The sequence below is a fragment of the Montipora foliosa genome, chromosome 1 (genome assembly GCF_036669935.1).
Source record: "Montipora foliosa isolate CH-2021 chromosome 1, ASM3666993v2, whole genome shotgun sequence".
NCBI classification, from domain to species: domain Eukaryota; kingdom Metazoa; phylum Cnidaria; class Anthozoa; order Scleractinia; family Acroporidae; genus Montipora; species Montipora foliosa.
In genome coordinates this window covers 72,016,038-72,036,037 of record NC_090869.1, presented here as the reverse complement: position 1 = coordinate 72,036,037, position 20,000 = coordinate 72,016,038, and the positions used below count along the sequence as shown (strand labels likewise).

Genomic DNA, 20,000 nt, shown 5'->3' with positions numbered 1-20,000 from the left:
CATCTACGGTATACATTTTGAATCGCTATTCCATTCAAGTTTTTACAATTTTCAAGCGGCCGGTCGGCGACTGGCCTGCCGCGTATAATTTCCCGCCAAAACTTTCCCAAAAGAACGCATGTTCTGCCTATTCCGAGTGAACCATATTCCGGTGCTCCCGATAGCAGAATGAACGGAATAGTATTCCGTTCATTCCGAAAATGGAATAGGTCCTAAGAGAACACGAATACCGTCTTCTCCGTATCTTCCTATTCCGGAATAGTACCAAAAGAACGCGCCCCAAGTAACTGATCAGATTGGCGTGTAATGATTAAGGTCAAGGGTGTGGTCATGTTTGTGAGTTGGGCCAGTGACGTGTTGTTGAAGTCCGTATGATTCCAGTAAATCTGTCAGTTTTTTGCAATCAGCGTTCAACGCATTATCCACATGGATGTTAAAGTCCTCCAATAACAGAAGCTGCTCTCGACATAGAACTATGGAAACCAGTTTATCTGCGAACTCCGAGAAAAAGGTACTGGTAGGAACCTTGTGCTCATCGGAGTACGGTGGTCGATAGACTATGATAATGCGGAGGTTCTGTAAAGAGGGCTGTTGCTCGATCCACTCCAAAATTCAAAAGATTCTTTCTCGCCTGCATCGATCTTTTTTACATGAAGGGAGTCTCGATATAGAAGCGCCGTTCCGCCACCATACATAGATACATACGTACTTTATTTAAACACGGTAAAACCTCTAGTAAATATACAATAGCTATAGTACAATAAAATTCAGTACCTACTATGGTAATAAAAATACTGTTTTACAAGGTTGCCGTATGGGAGCCTAACCCTCATTTTCATAAAATCGATTCATTTCGTTTTTTTTAAAGATCTAACTGATTCGATCGTACGTAAATTGTTGGGTAAGCTGTTTCAATGTGAGGCCGCACTGTAGCTAAAACTCTTTTTGAGATAGTTGGTATTTGATTTTGGAAAATGAAGCTTCATTTTTAAATTGCTGTTATTATAGTTTGTGGTGCGAATTGAAAACAGGTCCTGTAGATAAGTGCAGCAAATGCGTACGTGTGGGCCCTCAGTGCGCTCGGTCTGCACTATCAAGACCTCGGGCCGATATTCTCCCAGTAAGGCCCTCACCCTAGGTCAATAAGATATATAGTATAAACCGCAAATTAATGTCACGGAAAACAGCAAAATACATTTTGTGGTTTGGGATTTAGACTGATTTTCCACAAAGGAGTGGGAAGGGAGGGAAATGAAATTCACTTTCAACAAATTAAAGGTTGAGCTACAAAAAAATTAAAGTCAAAAGACTAATACTGCCAAGAAAGAGGAATCTTGATGCCCAAAAAACTGTCTTGGCGCTGTATTACATTGCTTATCGGCAGTCATAATTTCAATAATAATGGCCGTTTTCACACTGAAGACGAACAAATCGTCGTAATGTTTGGTCGACTATAATGTTTATTAAAAACGACCGATTTCGCTGCGGTTGTACTGGTGTTATGCGTCAAGGCATGAACCTTTGAAATCCCTTTATTCTAGAACCCAAGTCATCTTTTGCCAAGGGGATTCTTCTTTGTTTCTCGCTCTCAATTTTTTTTTCAACTCAGATTTGTCTTAAGTTTTATGTTTTTTTATTTATTTCCTTGATTGAAGGAAAAGGAAAACCTCAAAGAAATAGGACAACAAGAAGCCCCAAGGTAAAGTTTTATTGAAAAAAATAATGAAGTATGAATATTGATGAACATTTATTACTTGTCGAGTCCCTTTTTTTTCCTGTTGGTAGTCACAAATGTGCATACCCCACGAATATTGAATTAAGCTTCGCTCGGGTGAATCCAATCTACGAAATGTCTAGATCTTGCTTCGTTCTTGTGTGAACATTATTTTGTATAGAACGAATACTCCAATCGACATGCTTCTTGCCAACCAAATGAATGAAGGGGTAAATGAATGAAGGGGTCGTTTCTAAAGAAACTGTGGTGCTGCGTCGGTGGTGAAGTAGTATATAAAAATTTGGTTTATCAACGGAGTTGATAATGTATGTATTGACCACCGTACAGAGATTCTAAAAGCTGACGTTTCGAGCGTTAGCCCTTCGTCAGAGCGAATCGAGGGATTATGGGTTACGTGTAGTTTTTATAGTAGAGTAGGAGCTACGCTATTGGTGGTAACATGGCAACGTGAAAAATAGGAATATATTAGTTAAATGAAAAGCGTTCGTTAATACCGTGAGGATTAAGGGTGCCGATTTGAAAGATGAATTTTTGTTCCAGATTCTTGCGGCTTTCCGTCGTACCTAGATGTAGGGAAAGGCCGCAGATAGCCATGTGTTTTTTGGAGTGGTTGGGCAGATTAAAATGGCGATCGACTGGCTTAGATGCATCCTTGTCATTCTTCTCAACATCGCGAAGGTGTTCGCGGAATCGGTCACCTAGTCGTCTACCTGTCTCACCAATGTATAATTTATTGCATAACGTACAGGTTATGCAATAAATGACATTTGCGGAGGTACATGTGAAACGATCGGTGATCTTAACAGATCGCTTAGGTACCGATATCTTGCTAGTGTTAACAATGAAAAGACAAGTTTTGCATCGTGAGCGCGCGCATTTGAAAGTGCCGGGTTGCTCGTTGGTTTTGAGCGCGCTTCTAACTAAAAAGTTGCCTACGTTTTTGTCGCGTTTGAATGAAATAAGTGGAGGTTGCGAAAAGATTCTACCAGTCTCGGGATCATTTTGGAGTAATTAAAAATTACTAAGAATGATGCTTTTGACTGCGTGATTATGAGGATGGAAGGTGAGGGTGAATGGAATTCTGTCATTCTTATCTTTCTGTAGGGGTAGTTTCTAAAGAAACTGTGGTGCTGCGTCGGTGGGGAAGTAGTATACAAAAATTTGGTTTTATCAACGGAGTTGATAATGTAAATTGGCCACCGTACAGAGATTCTAAAAGCTGACGTTTCGAGCGTTAGCCCTTCGTCAGAGCGAATCGAGGAATTATGGGTTACGTGCAGTTTTTATAGTAGAGTAGGAGCTACGCTATTGGTGGTAACATGGCAACGTGAAAAATAGGAATATATTAGTTAAATGAAAAGCGTTCGTTAATACCGTGAGGATTAAGGGTGCCGATTTGAAAGATGAATATTTGTTCCAGATTTTTGCGGCTTTCCGTCGTACCTAGATGTAGGGAAAGGCCGCAGATAGCCATGTGTTTTTTGGAGTGGTTAGGCAGATAAAAATGGCGAGCGACTGGCTTAGATGCATCCTAAGCTTGTCATTCTTCTCAACAACGCGAAGGTGTTCGCAGAATCGGTCACCTAGTCGTCTACCTGTCTCACCAATGTATCATTTATTGCATAGCGTACAGGTTATGCAATAAATGACATTTGCGGAGGTACATGTGAAACGATCGGTGATCTTAACAGATCGCTTAGGTCCCGATATCTTGCTAATGTTAACAACAAAAAGACAAGTTTTGCATCGTGAGCGCGCGCATTTGAAAGTGCCGGATTGCTCGTTAGTTTTGAGCGCGCTTCTAACTAAAAAGTTGCCTACGTCTTTGTCGCGTTTAAATGAATAATGTGGAGTGGAGGTTGCGAAAAGATTCTACTAGTCTCGGGATCATTTTGGAGTAATTTAAAATTACTAAGAATGATGCTTTTGACTGCGTGATTATGAGGATGGAAAGTGAGGGTGAATGGAATTCTGTCATTCTTATCTTTTTGTGACGTTTGTAGTGATGACTGTCGATCAAATTGTTGGGCACGATGATAGCCCGCTTTCACCACAGAGACAGGATAGCCACGTTTTTCGAAGAACTGGCACATCTCTGATTTGCTGGAAAAATCGGAGTCATCACTACATAGACGTCCAAGTCTAAGAAATTGAGAAAAATTGGATGTGACGATGAATACAACAAATAACTGTGTGAATCTGTAGGTTTGTAGTGCACACTAGTACATAGCACGTTGCCTCTAATAGAAACTTTGATATCTAGGAAAGCCAATGAAGTTTCCGAATATTCCCAGGTATATTTAAGTGCCGGATGAAAAGAGTTGACGGAGGTTATAAATTGATCGAGTTCTTCTCTGCTGGATGAAATAGCGCCGATGCAGTCGTCGATGTAGCGGCCGTAGAGTTTAGGTTTGGGACCGGTCTTCGGGGCAGTTCTTCGAAAAACGTGGCTATCCTGTCTCTGTGGTCAAAGCCGGCCATCATCGCGCCCAACAATTTGATCGACAGTCATCACTACAAACGTCACAAAAAGATAAGAATAACAGAATTCCATTCACCCTCACTTTTCTATCCTCGTAATCACGCAGTCAAAAGCATCATTCTTAGTAATTTTAAATTACTCCAAAATGATCTGGAGACTAGTAGAATCTTTTCGCAACCTCCACTTATTTCATTCAAACGCGACAAAAACGTAGGCAACTTTTAAGTTAGAAGCGTGCTCAAAACTAACAAGCAACCCGGCACTTTCAAATGCGTGCGCATTTCTCTGTGCGGTGGCCAATTTACATTATCAACTCCGTTGATAAAACCAAATTTTTGTGTACTACTTCTCAACCGACGCAGCACCACAGTTTCTTTAGAAACTACCCCTTCATTCATTTGTTATTCAACCGCTGCGACCACTAACCTTATGTTCTAGTATTTTTTAATCCACAGATTTCTAACGGGAGACCCAAGACGACGATGCCAAGCTTGACGAACCTCACCAAGGAGCTACGCCAGGAAATCGTACGTTATCTTTTTCCTTTTCCCACACTTAGCAGTAACTTAGCTTTCCGTTTAGCCACTCTCATTTTCGCCAAAACTAGGTATTGTAGTCACATCAACTTCGTCGGCCGTTGCCTCAATTCTAAAGTCATTCCTAAAGGTTTTCGCTCGATCTTTCGTGCGTCTACATTCTCTCACTCAAATTAGTATCTTCACCAAATTCAATGTGCGCAATATTCTTTTTCACGTAATATTATGAGGATCACAATTAGAGCTATGTGTCAAAAACGAATCGCACTTGACAAACAAATTCTTCATTGCCGCTCCGAACTTTCCAAAATCTGTCCAGCAGTTTTATTACAATCGATTCGCGCTAAAATCCGACAACTTAATTCTGGACTGTTTGACCATTTACACCAAACCAAGACTCTAAAACTTCAACAATTAATAGGTCCGCAAATTACCGACGACACTACATTGCATAGCCATAATACCGTAGTTACAATTCCAGAAAATCTTCTGCTTACTGACTCAGACAAATCTGTTTTCAGTAAGGGCCTAAATTTTGTCCCTATTACCAAACGCACCAACGAGTTTCCTATTAAGCAAGATGTTGAAAAATTCGTTCGCCGCGTTCAGTTAAAAGCCTTTTTTCACGACAAAGAGGATGATTCGGACACTTCTAATAAAGATATTTTTGAAACACTTCAAGTTCGCAAATCCAAATGGACTCCCGGCCCAAGGGGGACAATTTGCCTCTTTAGATTTTTTCACCAAAAAATGTCGTCACGACATTCACAAATTTAAATTCAATCTCAACACTAAATTTTCCAACCTTTCCTCGGAAGAGTGGCCGGCACTTAAAAATCTTGGTAAACGCAACGACATAGTTGTCAAATCGGCCGACAAAGGCGGCGCGGTAGTTGTTTGGCGGTCCGACCTTTACCAAAAAGAAGCTTTGCGGCAACTTTCGGATACCTCGTTTTATGCCAAAATCCCTAAAGATCTCACTTCCAAAAATCAAAAACTTGTCAAAGACACCATTCAAAATCTTATAGTTAATCAAGAATTACCGGACACTGCCACTAATCTCATCATCAACACCCTAGAACTTCGTGCATTTACTTCTTGCCTAAAATTCACAAACCCAACAAGCCAGGTCGCCCTATCGTTTCTGCCTGTAGTTGCCCTACCGAACTCATTTCTAGCTACTTAGACAGGATTATGACGCCTATCGTCAAATCTTTGCCATCATACATTAAATACAATACTCACGCACTACAAATTTTCCGCGATTTCAATTTCTCCGGCAAAGACAAACTTATTTTCACCATGGACATTACATCTCTATACACAGTCATTCCTAATAGCGAAGGTCTTCAAGCACTAAAACACTTTTGGATCAACGCACTGTCAAAGAACCTAGCTCGGAAACGCTCCTCCGCCTTGCCGAACTAATTTTAACACTTAAATGTTTTTTATTCGCCGGCAACTATTACAAACAAATTAATGGTGTAGCGATGGGCACAAAAATGGGACCAAGCTATGCCAATCTTTTTGTAAGATATGTTGAACACCAATTTTTTAATCAGTAAAACGTCCCCAGACCTGAACTCTACGGCCGCTACATCGACGACTGCATCGGCGCTATTTCATCCAGCAGAGAAGAACTCGATCAATTTATAACCTCCGTCAACTCTTTTCATCCGGCTCTTAAATATACCTGGAAAATTTCGGAAACCTCATTGGCTTCCTAGATATCAAAGTTTCTATTAGAGGCAACGTGCTATGTACTAGTGTGCACTACAAACCTACAGATTCACAGTTATTTGTTGTATTCATCGTCACATCCATCACATGTCAAGAACTCCATTCCTTATTCTCAATTTCTTAGACTTGGACGTTTATGTAGTGATGACTCCGATTTTTCCAGCAAATCAGAGGAGATGTGCCAGTTTTTCGAAAAACGTGGCTATCCTGTCTCTGTGGTCAAAGCGGGCCATCATCGCGCCCAACAATTTGATCGACAGTCATCACTACAAACGTCACAAAAAGATAAGAATGACAGAATTCCATTCACCCTCACTTTCCATCCTCATAATCACGCAGTCAAAAGCATCATTCTTAGTAATTTTAAATTACTCCAAAATGATCCCGGGACTAGTAGAATCTTTTCGCAACCTCCACTTATTTCATTCAAACGCGACAAAAACGTAGGCAACTTTATAATTAGAGGCGCGCTTAAAACTAACGAGCAACCCGGCACTTTCAAATGCGCGCGCTCACGATGCAAAACTTGTCTTTTCGTTGTTAACACTAGCAAGATATGGGGACCTAAGCGATCTGTTAAGATCACTGATCGTTTCACATGTACCTCCGCAAGTGTCATTTATTGCATAACCTGTACGTTATGCAATAAATTATACATTGGTGAGACAGGTAGACGACTAGGTGACTGATTCCGCGAACACCTTCGCGATGTTGAGAAGAATGACAAGGATGCATCTAAGCCAGTCGCTCGCCATTTTTATCTGCCTAACCACTCCAAAAAACACATGGCTTTCTGCGGCCTTTCCCTACATCTAGGTACGACGGAAAGCCGCAAGAATCTGGAACAAAAATTCATCTTTCAAATCGGCACCCTTAATCCTCACGGTATTAACGAACGCTTTTCATTTAACTAATATATTCCTATTTTTCACGTTGCCATGTTACCACCAATAGCGTAGCTCCTACTCTACTATAAAAACTGCACGTAACTTATAATCCCCCGATTCGCTCTGACGAAGGGCTAACGCTTGAAACGTCAGCTTTTAAAATCTCTGTACGGTGGCCAATTTACATTATCAACTCCGTTGATAAAACCAAATTCTTGCGAACCAGTTTGTTCAGTCGTTCCCACGACGTAAAAATGAGATAAGAAAATGTCTTCAACTGCCAAACAAAAAAAACCAGGTATCGTCGTCACGAGGACTTCGCAGTGGTCCCCCATCCAAGTACACTGAACCCCCTTTCGAAGGGGGCTTAATTTTAGTTGACCTTTGTGTTGAATTCGCGCCTATCTTGTCGAACCTTACAACACTTAAAAGAAAAGAAAGAAAACTAACAAAACCCCGGTGTCTGCCATCATTTTGTCACAGATGTATCCTTTGTTTCGTGAGTTGTTAGTAACACGCAAGGTAACTTTGATCACAGGCGGCCGCTAAAATCGATGTCACTTTCGTTTTTGCAATTTTACTTGTACAGCCAAAAGTGCCATAAAAAAAAATTAGACGTTGCGAAAATGTCCCAAAATGTTTTTAGCTGATGATAACTTTTCTTATTACATCCATTTAGAAATTACCGGTGATCCTTGGAATGTGATTGGCTCTCAGCAGCGCGATTTATTCCCAAACCACTTTTTTTTTTTTGCTGTGAATCGCACCATTTCCTCAGCCAATGAGCAAGGAACACTAAACCAAAACAACCAATCAGATTTCAAGGCTTTTTTAAGGTAACCAATCAAACTGCAGGAAAGTTAAGGACAAAGAAAACCATGTTGAGAAATTCCTTCGCCGCGTTCAGTTAAAAGCCTTTTTTCACGACAAAGAGGATGATTCTTACATTTCTAATAAAATATTTTTGAAACATTTCTAGTTCGCAAATCCAAATGGACTCCCCAAGGGGGACAATTTGCCTCTTTAGATTTTTTCACCAAAAAGTGTCGTCACGACATTCACAAACTTAAATTCAATCCCAACACTAAATTTTCCAACCTTTCCTCGGAAGAGTCGGCGGCGCTTAAAAATCTTAGTACACGCAACGACATAGTTGTCAAATCGGCCGACAAAGGCTGCGCGGTATATTTGTTTGGCGGTCCGACCTTTACCAAAAAGAAGCTTTGCGGCAACTTTCGGATACCTCGTTTTATGCCAAAATCCCTAAAGATCTCACTTCCAAAAATCAAAAACTTGTCAAACACACCATTCAAAATCTTATAGTTAATCAAGAATTACTGGACACTGCCACTAATCTCATCATCAACACCCCTAGAACTTCGTGCATTTACTTCTTGCCTAAAATTCACAAACCCAACAAGCCAGGTCGCCCTATCGTTTCTGCCTGTAGTTGCCCTACCGAACTCATTTCTGGCTACTTAGACAGGATTATGACGCCTATCGTCAAATCTTTGCCATCATACATTAAATACAATACTCACGCACTACAAATTTTCCGCGATTTCAATTTCTCCGGCAAAGACAAACTTATTTTCACCATGGACATTACATCTCTATACACAGTCATTCCTAATAGCGAAGGTCTTTAAGAGGCCCTGACTCAGAAAGCGTGTCAGACCTTGGAAATGGGGGTTGGCCAAATTCAATGAAACTTGGTGAGGACATTGTCCTTGATGAGTTATTATTAAATCCGGTTTTATTTTTCTTTGTTCTATCTTCCTTTCAATTTTTTCAGGGGGGTCCCATTTTGGGGTCTCAGAGTACAAAAATAACACCCTTATAAGGGTTAACTTTGGAGTACCATTGCAATAAATGTAGAAATCTCACAGAATATATAATGGTATGGGATGTTTCTACTAAGAACCTACTTTAATACGGTTGATGACTTTGGGGGATATAATTATTGGGAAGAGATAGGCATGGCACTAAATGTATGCAAATTTCGACCTCCCCGAAAATACGAAAAATAGGCCAACTTCAAGAAACCATAATTGTTACCTGTAATCCTATTACGAATGAAGAGACACGTCATGAGTTACCTAAGGATGTCTATAATCCAAAACAGGATTGAAAAATTTGGGTCCTTAAGCTTTGCTGCTTTCCGGCATCATTATTACTCAACACTTGTGCAAAATGACCTCATTTGTATAAACAAAATTTTGACTTAAAACTCACTGCTATATCAGTTTTTTCCTAGCTTAGATAATTTTTTATGGGAAAGCAAATGTTTTATAAATGAGAAATATTGATTTCGTGTAAACAAAATAAAGGGAAAATAAAATAACCGTGATACGAGTCATGAAAACGCTTCTGGCCAAGCCGGATGTGGGACTACTAATTTAACTTACAACACTGGCTAGACAGCTATTACAGAAACAATTAATCGTATTATAGTAAGAAATATCGTATTATAGTAAGTGATATAGTAAGTTTTCTGAAGCAAAATAATGGAAAAAAATGTTGCAAGGCCGTAATACTGGTCGTTCTTCATGTTGTCCGTGTTTGTAGTGAGGACTAGTTACAATTTGACACCAGTCTCCATGGGTTGAACAATTACAGAACGTGCAGCTAAATAGTTGAATTCGAAGATGACTTACTGTTCATATGGCAATAACTCAGACCCTTGTGGCGCTGTAAAATGGGCGCTACGTGACGATGCCATTATTTCTCTAATGTCCTGCACGTCGGACATGGGGCCATGGCTCAAGAATACGTATAAAGGTTCCGGAGCGTCGGGCATGAGAGGTCGACCAAACGCCAGGCACACAAACACGACAAGTGAGCAAAACATCTCAGTGCTTTTAATCAGCGGCCATGGCGAACTCGAAACTGGACTATCTTGACTTCTCGACTCCCTATCAAAAAGTCAAATTTACTTCCATCCTTGTAATCTTGCACTTCCACTGAGTTTCCCCAAATTGCAGTGTAAAATTGGTTTAACCAGTTTAGCTGTATATTTGCAATTGGTTCCATTGGGCAATATAACATGGAAATTTATAGGAAAGCCAAATTTCGAGGTGTTTTTGGCCTTATTTTGAGCGTCAAAGAATATGATTTATTCAGCTTCTGTCATTCTTTTAACAACAATATCATTTGAAACATTTGTTTGCGTCAGAGAAAAATGCTGACCTTTAGATTCTTTGCGTGTTGCCAAACGAAATGCTTTTTTCTTCTATGGGCGAGAGAAATAGCCAAAGTATGGTACGTTCTACAGTGGAAGTAATGATGTGGAAGGTGACTGAATACTTGTTACTCTTAGAGCTGCTGCCCCATTACTGAATTCGTATCTCACTGCTATTTCCTCTGTTGAAATACTGCTGCTTTCATATAAGAAGGCAGGCTGGCCCTGGTACCCTGGACTAACATCCTGGTATCCAGACCAGGTTACCGGGACTGATGAAAAAGGTTTCAAATATGCAAGCATTTTCCTAAAAGAGCGGCCAGAGGTTGATTATGTGTTTTTTCTCAGATTTTTTAAATCAATTTGACCCTATTGTTTAAGATTTAAAACCTTTCAGTAATAAAACAATTGGAAATACGAGCCACGGATACCTTCCAATACGCCATGCCTTTCTGTTAACTTGTGATCGCGTCACTAAATGTTCTGCGCGATAATCAAGCTAAACCCGATTTCCCAAAAACCAGTGGTCAAAATTCGTCTCGCTAAACGGGCCAACTTACTAGGCTGGTTTCTGGGCTCATTTGAATCGGCCGTAAGTACTGCTTTGCTTCTTTTTATTCCGAAAGCTGAGGTAGCTGCTATCGCCGAGTGGGAACTCATTCTCAACCGTGCAGGAATTCCCTTTGGCGGTAATGACGTTATAAAGTTGACCATATGTCCCAAACATCGTGCCAAGTACACTACTATGTACCAAGTGAGGGTAATGAACCAAACAAATGCTGATTATTGTTGAACCAGCTTTTTTCAAAGATACGCCGGATTGAAAGCCAAAAAATACATACGTGTATATATTTTCTCCACTAGGCTAACTGTTGTCATCCTAACCACCACGATGTGGAATCCTCAAGACTAAAGAGAATCGCAAGCAAGCTAAAGAAAAACCCTCGTTGCATAAACAAAGAGATGGCGTGTAAAATATACGAGCAGACACGTGTTACTGTTGCAATTGGCTCAGGTAATAATAAGTCAACCCATAGCCTGCAATCAAGCTATCTACTCGAGTCAATAAAAAAGAGAAACTGGAGAAAGGTGCAGAGATTGCTTGTGGGGTATTTCTCAAGGCTTTGTACGTAATTAGTAGACAAAAGGGATTCATGTTAAGTCATAATCTTTCAGGTGGTCACTTTGCACTTTTTGAAGTTTAGTAAGAACGAGTCAATGTCTGACAAATAATCTTCTTTTTGCAGTGATCTGCAGAACTTGCAGGGGATCACTTGATCAAGACGCAAAGCCCCATGAATTGCCACTTACAGGGTCAACATTCAAATCTGTTCCCAGACAATCTCGAGTGAGGAGACAGGAAGCTTGTGATACCCGTGTATCCTTGGATTCGCTCGTTTCAGCAAGAAGCATTTCATCCCTAGAAGAAAACGTCAGTGTCTACTTGCCAGAGGGTGAACTTCAACGCAAACATCTTGCAATCTTGAATAATGCTCTTACTAGCATTTCAGAGGGCAGTTTTCAACCTTTTTTGCAGTACATTGATTACGATTGGAATGAAACGTCTGAGAAAACAAAGAGACAGTACACAAAGAAAGTAGAGGAAGCTATTACTCTTGTTTTGCGTACGGTCGCACCTTCACAAGAAGGAACTCTGTGGCAATCGGTTATCAACTATCACCTGTCACACGAGAGACCTAAGAATACTTTAGTCCTTGATGCTGGGGTAGAAGCCATAGTAGCCGCGTACAACGAGTCTGAAAATAGATCTACACGGATTCAAATACTTTCACTTATATGTGACAAGTACAGCCAAACAGAACTTCAGGAACTTATCCCTGACATCTCCAGACGACAAATACAAAATGCCAGAAAGCATGCCAGCGAAATAGGGGCTGGTGAAACAAAGGTGCCCGAGAAGCTGTTTCGATGTCGTCTAGACATGGACAAAGTCAGGGAATTCATTCTTTTCATTTCAAGATCCACATTTCTACAAGATGTTGCCTTTGGTACTAAAAAGCTGAAGCTGAACTCTGGAGTAACTCTACCCATACCAGCAGTTGTGCGAACGATGACAACAACCAAAATCATTCATTTGTATCGACAAGAATGCAAACAGGAAGGCAAAGAACCCCTGAACGAGCGCACTTGTTTTAGAATCATGGAATGTTGCAGTGCTTCGAAGCAAAAGTCCCTCCAAGGTCTGGACAATACATCGACAGCTGGGATTGAGGCCTTTGAAACACTAGAGACGCTTGCTGAAACGCTAGCAACTAATGGTGCAGGAGCTACTTGGGGAAGAGAAACTGCCCAACGACTAAGAGCAGGAAAGAAATACCTTAGATGTGATTATAAATGTAATTTGGGTCCCGATGAACATTGTCGTGATCACTGCATCCAGTTTGCCCTATCAGATCCTGGCCAAGACCAGTTTTGCAGCCCTTGCAACCATGAGCACGACCTGGTAAGTTTACAATGCCAAAGCATTAAAGAAATCCTGAATAGCATTAAAGAGAAAGTGGAGAACAACGACATAAGTTTGACAGAAGAGCAAAGGGAAAGAGCAAGGTGGGAATGGGAACATGCCGTAACAGAAATTGAGGCGTGGAAATCCCATTTGCTTCGAACATTTCAGCAAGATATCGCAAGGCAGGATGCTTTGAATGCTCTGAATAGTGAAACCATTTTAGTCATCAATGACTGGGCCATGAAGCTTCTTCCTATGAAATACAGAGAAACACAGTCAGAGTTTTTTGGCAAGAGAGGAATGAATTGGCATTTTTCCTCAGTTGTTCATTCATCTGACCACCCCGATTTCAAGCCAACAGAATGCGAATACCAGATCCACGCTTACATAGCTGTATTTGACAGTTGTAAACTGGATTGGTTTTCTGTTTCTTGCATTCTTGAAGAGGTTCTAAGCACCGTCAAAGAAACGCATCCTTACGTGAAAAGAGCAATACTAAGAAGTGACAATGCAGGATGCTATCACAATTCCGCTCTGTTGTCCACAATACATTCCACCAATTAGCGTAGTGGAATAGAGGTTGTGAGGTACGATTTTTCTGATCCACAGGAGGGCAAAGATCTATGTGACCGACGAATAGCTCCGTGCAAGCAGCGTCTCAGGAATTATGTGGCAGAGAATAACGACATACAGACAGCCCAAGATGTAAAGAATGCACTTGAATCACCCCCAGCGTCACAGGAACTCGAGTAGCAGTGTGCACAGTAGATCCCTCTCAGATGTCTACAAAAGTTGCTTCTAACAAGATTCCAAATATCACAAAGTACAACAACTGTACCATCAGGGTAGATTAGAACAATTTTTGACGAAGCTGAAAATAAGTGACTTAAGGTCGATGTGTAACCAATTTAACGTCGCTTTGAAGGGCCCGCTCTTACGAAAGGCAACTTTTATTCAAGCTCTCCAAGAGCTCGTTACTTCATGCAGCTGTCTTTGCGATGATCATTGAGTTGCTGCTGGTACCCAGGGTATGAGACCACACAAAATATTTAACCTTCATTAAAGGCAGAAGAAGTTAAGTCTGCGAACATAATATGTTGTCTTATATAAGGTACAATAAGGCAATCGAGTTTTCTATTTTATGATCGTAGATGCTTAGAAATATTGCAACACTTGGTATCCCATAACGTACATAAATGACAAACTTCTTTACTAGAATGCTGAAACCATTGTTATACCTTTAATCCATTGTCATAACAGGTTACCATAGCGACAGTTCAGCGGTTAAAACTGAGCACCCTTAATGTTGGCTTTAAGTGCTTGTAACTAATAAAACAGCTTGGTGACCTTAATTTTCTATTATCGAATTTTGATCAACACGCAAAGATACAACTTTCTGCAAAGTTTAAAGATATTCTATCAAAATGGTACTGTGCCAATTTAAATTTGGAAAAGTTAAGGTAGCTCTGACCCCTGTGATGGAACATTTTTAAGCTTTCCAGAAAGTTGTAGCTTGAAGTGTTGATCACAATTCGATGATAAACAATGAGGGTCACCTCCTTTTTGAGTTGTAAGCACTTGAAGCTAAAATTAAGGGTGTTTTAACAGGTTATACTGTTGCTATGGTAACCCTTTTATGTAGAGAGATTGACCACAACTTGTTCAACAATTGGGCATTCCTTTGATACAATTTTTATTGCATCAACTGATAAAGAGAGGTAGTATTGTGACGGAACCAATGTTGTTACATTATGGGTTGTGAAATTACCACGTGGTTGTAGTAAGATCTCTGCCTTAGAGAAGTCAGAAAGCAGGAGAGTGAATAAAAGCCGTGCGAGTGTTTTGTGAGGAAAATTGTTGTTTCATTCGGCTCTTTACAGTATTAACCCACCAAAGTATAAGTGCTGGGAAGTGCTAGGAACTTTTCTAGCCACCTTAAAATCCAAAATATGGATTAGCCAGGAGTAATTTTATAACTCACGGCGCAATTTTTCCCTTAAACTAGTCGTAAACTAGTAGACTATTTTCAGAGCCTAAAAAGGTAGCCAGACTAGGGAAAAAACTGATTTAGCAGTGATTTTTGAGTCAAAATTTTGTTTATGCAAATGAGGTCATTTTGCAAAAGTGTTGCGTAGTAATGATGCCGGGAAAGCAGCAAAGCTTACTGACCCAAATTTTTCTATCCTGTTTTGGATTGAAGATGCCCCAAGGTAACTCATGACGTGTGTCTTCTTTCTTAATAGGATTACAGGTAAAAATTATGATTTTTTGAATTTGGTCTATTTTTCGTATTTTCAGGGGGGTCGAAATTTGCATACATTCAGTGCCATGCCTATCTCATCCCAATAATAATATACCCCAAAGCCATAAACGATATAAGAATATGTTCTTAGTAGAAACATCCTATACTATTAGATATTCTTTGAACTTTCTGCTTTTATCGTAATGGGATTTGGAAATCAACTCTCACATTGGTGTTTTTTTGTACTCTGAGACTCCAAAATTGGACCCCCCTAAAAAATTCAAAGGAAGAAAGAGTGAACGCAAATAAACCCGAATTTAGAAATAACTCATCAAGGTCAATGTCATCACCAAGTTTCATTGAATTTGGCCAACCCCCATTTCCAGGGTCTGACACGCTTTCTCAGTCAGGGCCTCTTAAGCACTTAAACACTTTTGGATCAACCCACTGTCAAAGAACCTAGCTCGGAAACGCTCCTCCGCCTTGCCGAACTAATTTTAACGCTTAACTGTTTTTTATTCGCCGGCAACTATTACAAACAAATTAATGGTGTAGCGATGGGCACAAGAAAGGGACCTAGCTATGCCAATCTTTTTGTAAGATATGTTGAACACCAATTTTTTTATCAGTAAAACGGCCCCAAACCTGAACTCTACGGCCGCTACATCGACGACTGCATCGGCGCTATTTCATCCAGCAGAGAAGAACTCGATCAATTTATAACCTCCGTCAACTCTTTTCATCCGGCTCTTAAATATACCTGGGAAATTTCGGAAACTTCATTGGCTTCCTAGATATCAAAGTTCTATTAGAGACAACGTGCTATGTACTAGTGTGCACTACAAACCTACAGATTCACACAGTTATTTGTTGTATTCATCGTCACATCCATCACATGTCAAGAACTCCATTCCTTATTCTCAATTTCTTAGACTTGGACGTTTATGTAGTGATGACTCCGATTTTTCCAGCAAATCAGAGGAGATGTGCCAGTTTTTCGAAAAACGTGGCTATCCTGTCTCTGTGGTCAAAGCGGGCCATCATCGCGCCCAACAATTTGATCGACAGTCATCACTACAAACGTCACAAAAAGATAAGAATGTCAGAATTCCATTCACCCTCACTTTCCATCCTCATAATCACGCAGTCAAAAGCATCATTCTTAGTAATTTTAAATTACTTCAAAATGATCTGGAGACTAGTAGAATCTTTTCGCAACCTCCACTTATTTCATTCAAACGCGACAAAAACGTAGGCAACTTTATAATTAGAGGCGCGCTTAAAACTAACGAGCAACCCGGCACTTTCAAATGCGCGCGCTCACGATGCAAAACTTGTCTTTTCGTTGTTAACACTAGCAAGATATGGGGACCTAAGCGATCTGTTAAGATCACTGATCGTTTCACATGTACCTCCGCAAATGTCATTTATTGCATAACCTGTACGTTATGCAATAAATTATACATTGGTGAGACAGGTAGACGACTAGGTGACTGATTCCGCGAACACCTTCGCGATGTTGAGAAGAATGACAAGGATGCATCTAAGCCAGTCGCTCGCCATTTTAATCTGCCTAACCACTGGAAAAAACACATGGCTTTCTGCGGCCTTTCCCTACATCTAGGTACGACGGAAAGCCGCAAGAATCTGGAACAAAAATTCATCTTTCAAATCGGCACCCTTAATCCTCACGGTATTAACGAACGCTTTTCATTTAACTAATATATTCCTATTTTTCACGTTGCCATGTTACCACCAATAGCGTAGCTCCTACTCTACTATAAAAACTGCACGTAACCCATAATCCCCCGATTCGCTCTGACGAAGAGCTAACGCTTGAAACGTCAGCTTTTAAAATCTCTGTACGGTGGCCAATTTACATTATCAACTCCGTTGATAAAACCAAATTCTTGCGAACCAGTTTGATTAGTCGTTCCCACGACGTAGAAATGAGATAAGAAAATGTCTTCAACTGCCAAACAAAAAAAACCAGGTATCTTCGTCACGAGGACTTCGCAGTGGTCCCCCATCCAAGTACACTGAACCCCCATTCGAAGGGGGCTTAATTTTAGTTGACACTTAGACTAGGATCAACGATAGTGACCTTTGTGTTGAATTCGCGCCTATCTTGTCGAACCTTACAATACTTAAAAGAAAAGAAAGAAAATCAACAAAACCCCGGTGTCTGCCATCATTTTGTCACAGATGTATCCTTTGTTTTGTGAGTTGTTAGTAACACGCAAGGTAACTTTGATCACAGGCGGCCGCTAAAATCGATGTCACTTTCGTTTTTGCGACTTTACTTGTACAGCCAAAAGTGCCATAAAAAAAAAAAATTAGACGTAGCGAAAATGTCCCAAAATGTTTTTAGCTGATGATAACTTTTCTTATTACATCCATTTAGAAATCACTGGTGATCCTTGCAATGTGATTGGCTCTCAGCAGCGCGATTTATTCCCAAACCACTTTTTTTTTTTTGCTGTGAATCGCACCATTTCCTCAGCCAATGAGAAAGGAACACTAAACCAAAACAACCAATCAGATTTCAAGGCTTGTTTAAGGTAACCAATCAAACTGCAGGAAAGTTAAGGACAAAGAAAACGATTGTGTGGCGAATTTTGCACTGAACGTTTGTTCCTAACTGAAGAAATAAAATATTGGCACTGACTAAAAGCCTGTATTTTAGGGATTAAATAATAATTGTGCGTTTTCTAAATGGATGTAATAAAGTGGTAATTGAACTTTGCGTTGAGCAATTTTGGTCTGAAATCATACTTGACTTGTGCGCTCGTTCGATTTTGAAATCACACGTACTACTACAAAGTAGGGGAGCCTTTGTATTGAACTAGCGAAACGTTTTTTTTTTTTTTTAGGAAACTGTCTCGAAATTTTGCGTAACTTTCCAAGGAAACACATCTGCGAAAGAGGTAATAGCTATAGGTGTCAATTAAATAGATTCACTTCGGTGGTAGGTATTTCTAGATCTGCGATGCCAAGTTCACGTTTAACAAACTTATTCTTGATCATTTTAGTTGTTCATCTTGTACAAACAAGTCCAGTTATTCTTGGTCTAAATCCACGTGATGAGACGGCCATGTTGGTGAACAAAACAATAGAAAATGGCCCCACAAATTTTGCAAAACAATAGAGTCAAATCCCCAAAAGACATTCTACACCATCATGGCCTTCGTGACGTCAGATGGAAACCATCAATAAACGAACTGGATTTTGGGGAGAAAACTAAAATTGGCGTTAGTGTATTCACGTTTTTCAAAGAACTCAGTTGAGATTTGGTTGCTTTACACAGCAGACTCTTGTAGAATGTGACACCAACGAAAACGCGACAATACAGTAAATACCCAGTCCCCCATAGGGGCTTTTCAGCGCTATAGAAACATAATAAACGAAATGACCGAGCAGAACAACAACAACTGAGGATCTCAACTGGCAGCAGGAAAACCAGTTGGCTATTTACAAGTGCAGCTTAGGAGTTGAACTAGGGGCTACAAGGAACAAATTCAACGAGTGGTCAGAACGGGTCTTGAAGACGGAATCTCCTGATCCCAAGACCCACTGGCCCCACTGGGCCGCACTCCCTCCACGACTTAATATAATTTCAGCCATCGTCACTGTTGTGTGACTAGTTTAACCTGTTTGTATCATACAAAGTTTAAGACTTTTTGACTGTTGTCCAGATAGTTTTCGCGTTAGGTCTTCGCAACCAAGTTGGTGGACAAAAACATACGATCTCTCATTGGCGTCTTTGTTCGACCATTAACATTTTCACTTTACATCATTGTCACCTCGGTTTTGAAACTATGGAAACCTCAAATGCAGTAATTGTAAAAAAATGCATGCCAAACACACAATACTCATTTTTCACTCAATAAACCTTTTTGGTGTCGTCCCTTTGCTAAACCTCTGTACTGTACTCATCGTAAGGATACAGCTATTACAACAGCTCTCGTAATTAATTCAGAAAACAATGAACACGAATGCTGTGATATTATTTTTCTTCAGAATTTGGTTTTATTTATGGTTAATATGGTGAAGGATATATCTTCTACTGTGAAAAAACCTGACAAAGAACGACAAGAGGATGCAATAGAGATTTCAGATCTTTGCGAACATTTTGTCGCTGCTGCCTGCTTAAATGAGTCAATGCCATTCGACGTTCAAACAAGTGAATTTGGTGAGTATCACTTTTTTTAAATGGGGTGAATGGGCAACGCTTGCAATACGTCTTCTGCCTCAGATCGGAACATTACAGCAGCTACAATAGCCTCACATACTTTTCTACAGCAATTGTAGAAGGGTATGTGAAACGTACATTTAAGGACGTTCGCGCTAATTGTTTGTGCGCAACGTAACTGCACAGGTAACGCGACTGTAATATGTCACGCATTACTTCGAGCATTAGTGAAGTTGAGGTTTGAAAACCTTTGCAGAAACCGTGGACGATAAGTCTTGCACAGCGTTGGATAAGAGAAGATTGTGATCAGTCAAAATTGATTAAAATTTTTTGGAAAGGCAAGTAGACTACTGCACGACTGATGTTCGCGTTGTTTTTATCAGTCCTGCACTAGTCTACTTGACTTTCATAAATATCGTTCAAGCATTAGTTAAAATAACATGGCGACAAAAATTCCAGGCCGGCAAAAGAATGGCACATTGATTTCCGAATCATCATGAAACGTTAAAGAGAAGTGAGCGGGAGGATGGAAAAAGCT

The 20,000-nt window shown here is 40.2% G+C and overlaps 1 protein-coding gene and 1 pseudogene across 1 annotated transcript in view; both read left to right on the top strand.

Moving 5' to 3' along the window:
• LOC138007812 (adhesion G protein-coupled receptor L4-like) overlaps positions 1 to 20,000 on the top strand; it is a 95,438-nt gene that overhangs the window by 60,019 nt on the left and 15,419 nt on the right. The window contains exons 6-9 of the mRNA XM_068854894.1: positions 1,656 to 1,699; positions 4,673 to 4,744; positions 18,144 to 18,197; positions 19,291 to 19,462. Coding sequence (XP_068710995.1) covers positions 1,656 to 1,699; positions 4,673 to 4,744; positions 18,144 to 18,197; positions 19,291 to 19,462 — 342 coding nt within the window. The remainder of the gene's footprint in view (positions 1 to 1,655; positions 1,700 to 4,672; positions 4,745 to 18,143; positions 18,198 to 19,290; positions 19,463 to 20,000) is intronic.
• On the top strand, positions 13,254 to 13,882 carry LOC138003563 (uncharacterized; annotated as a pseudogene).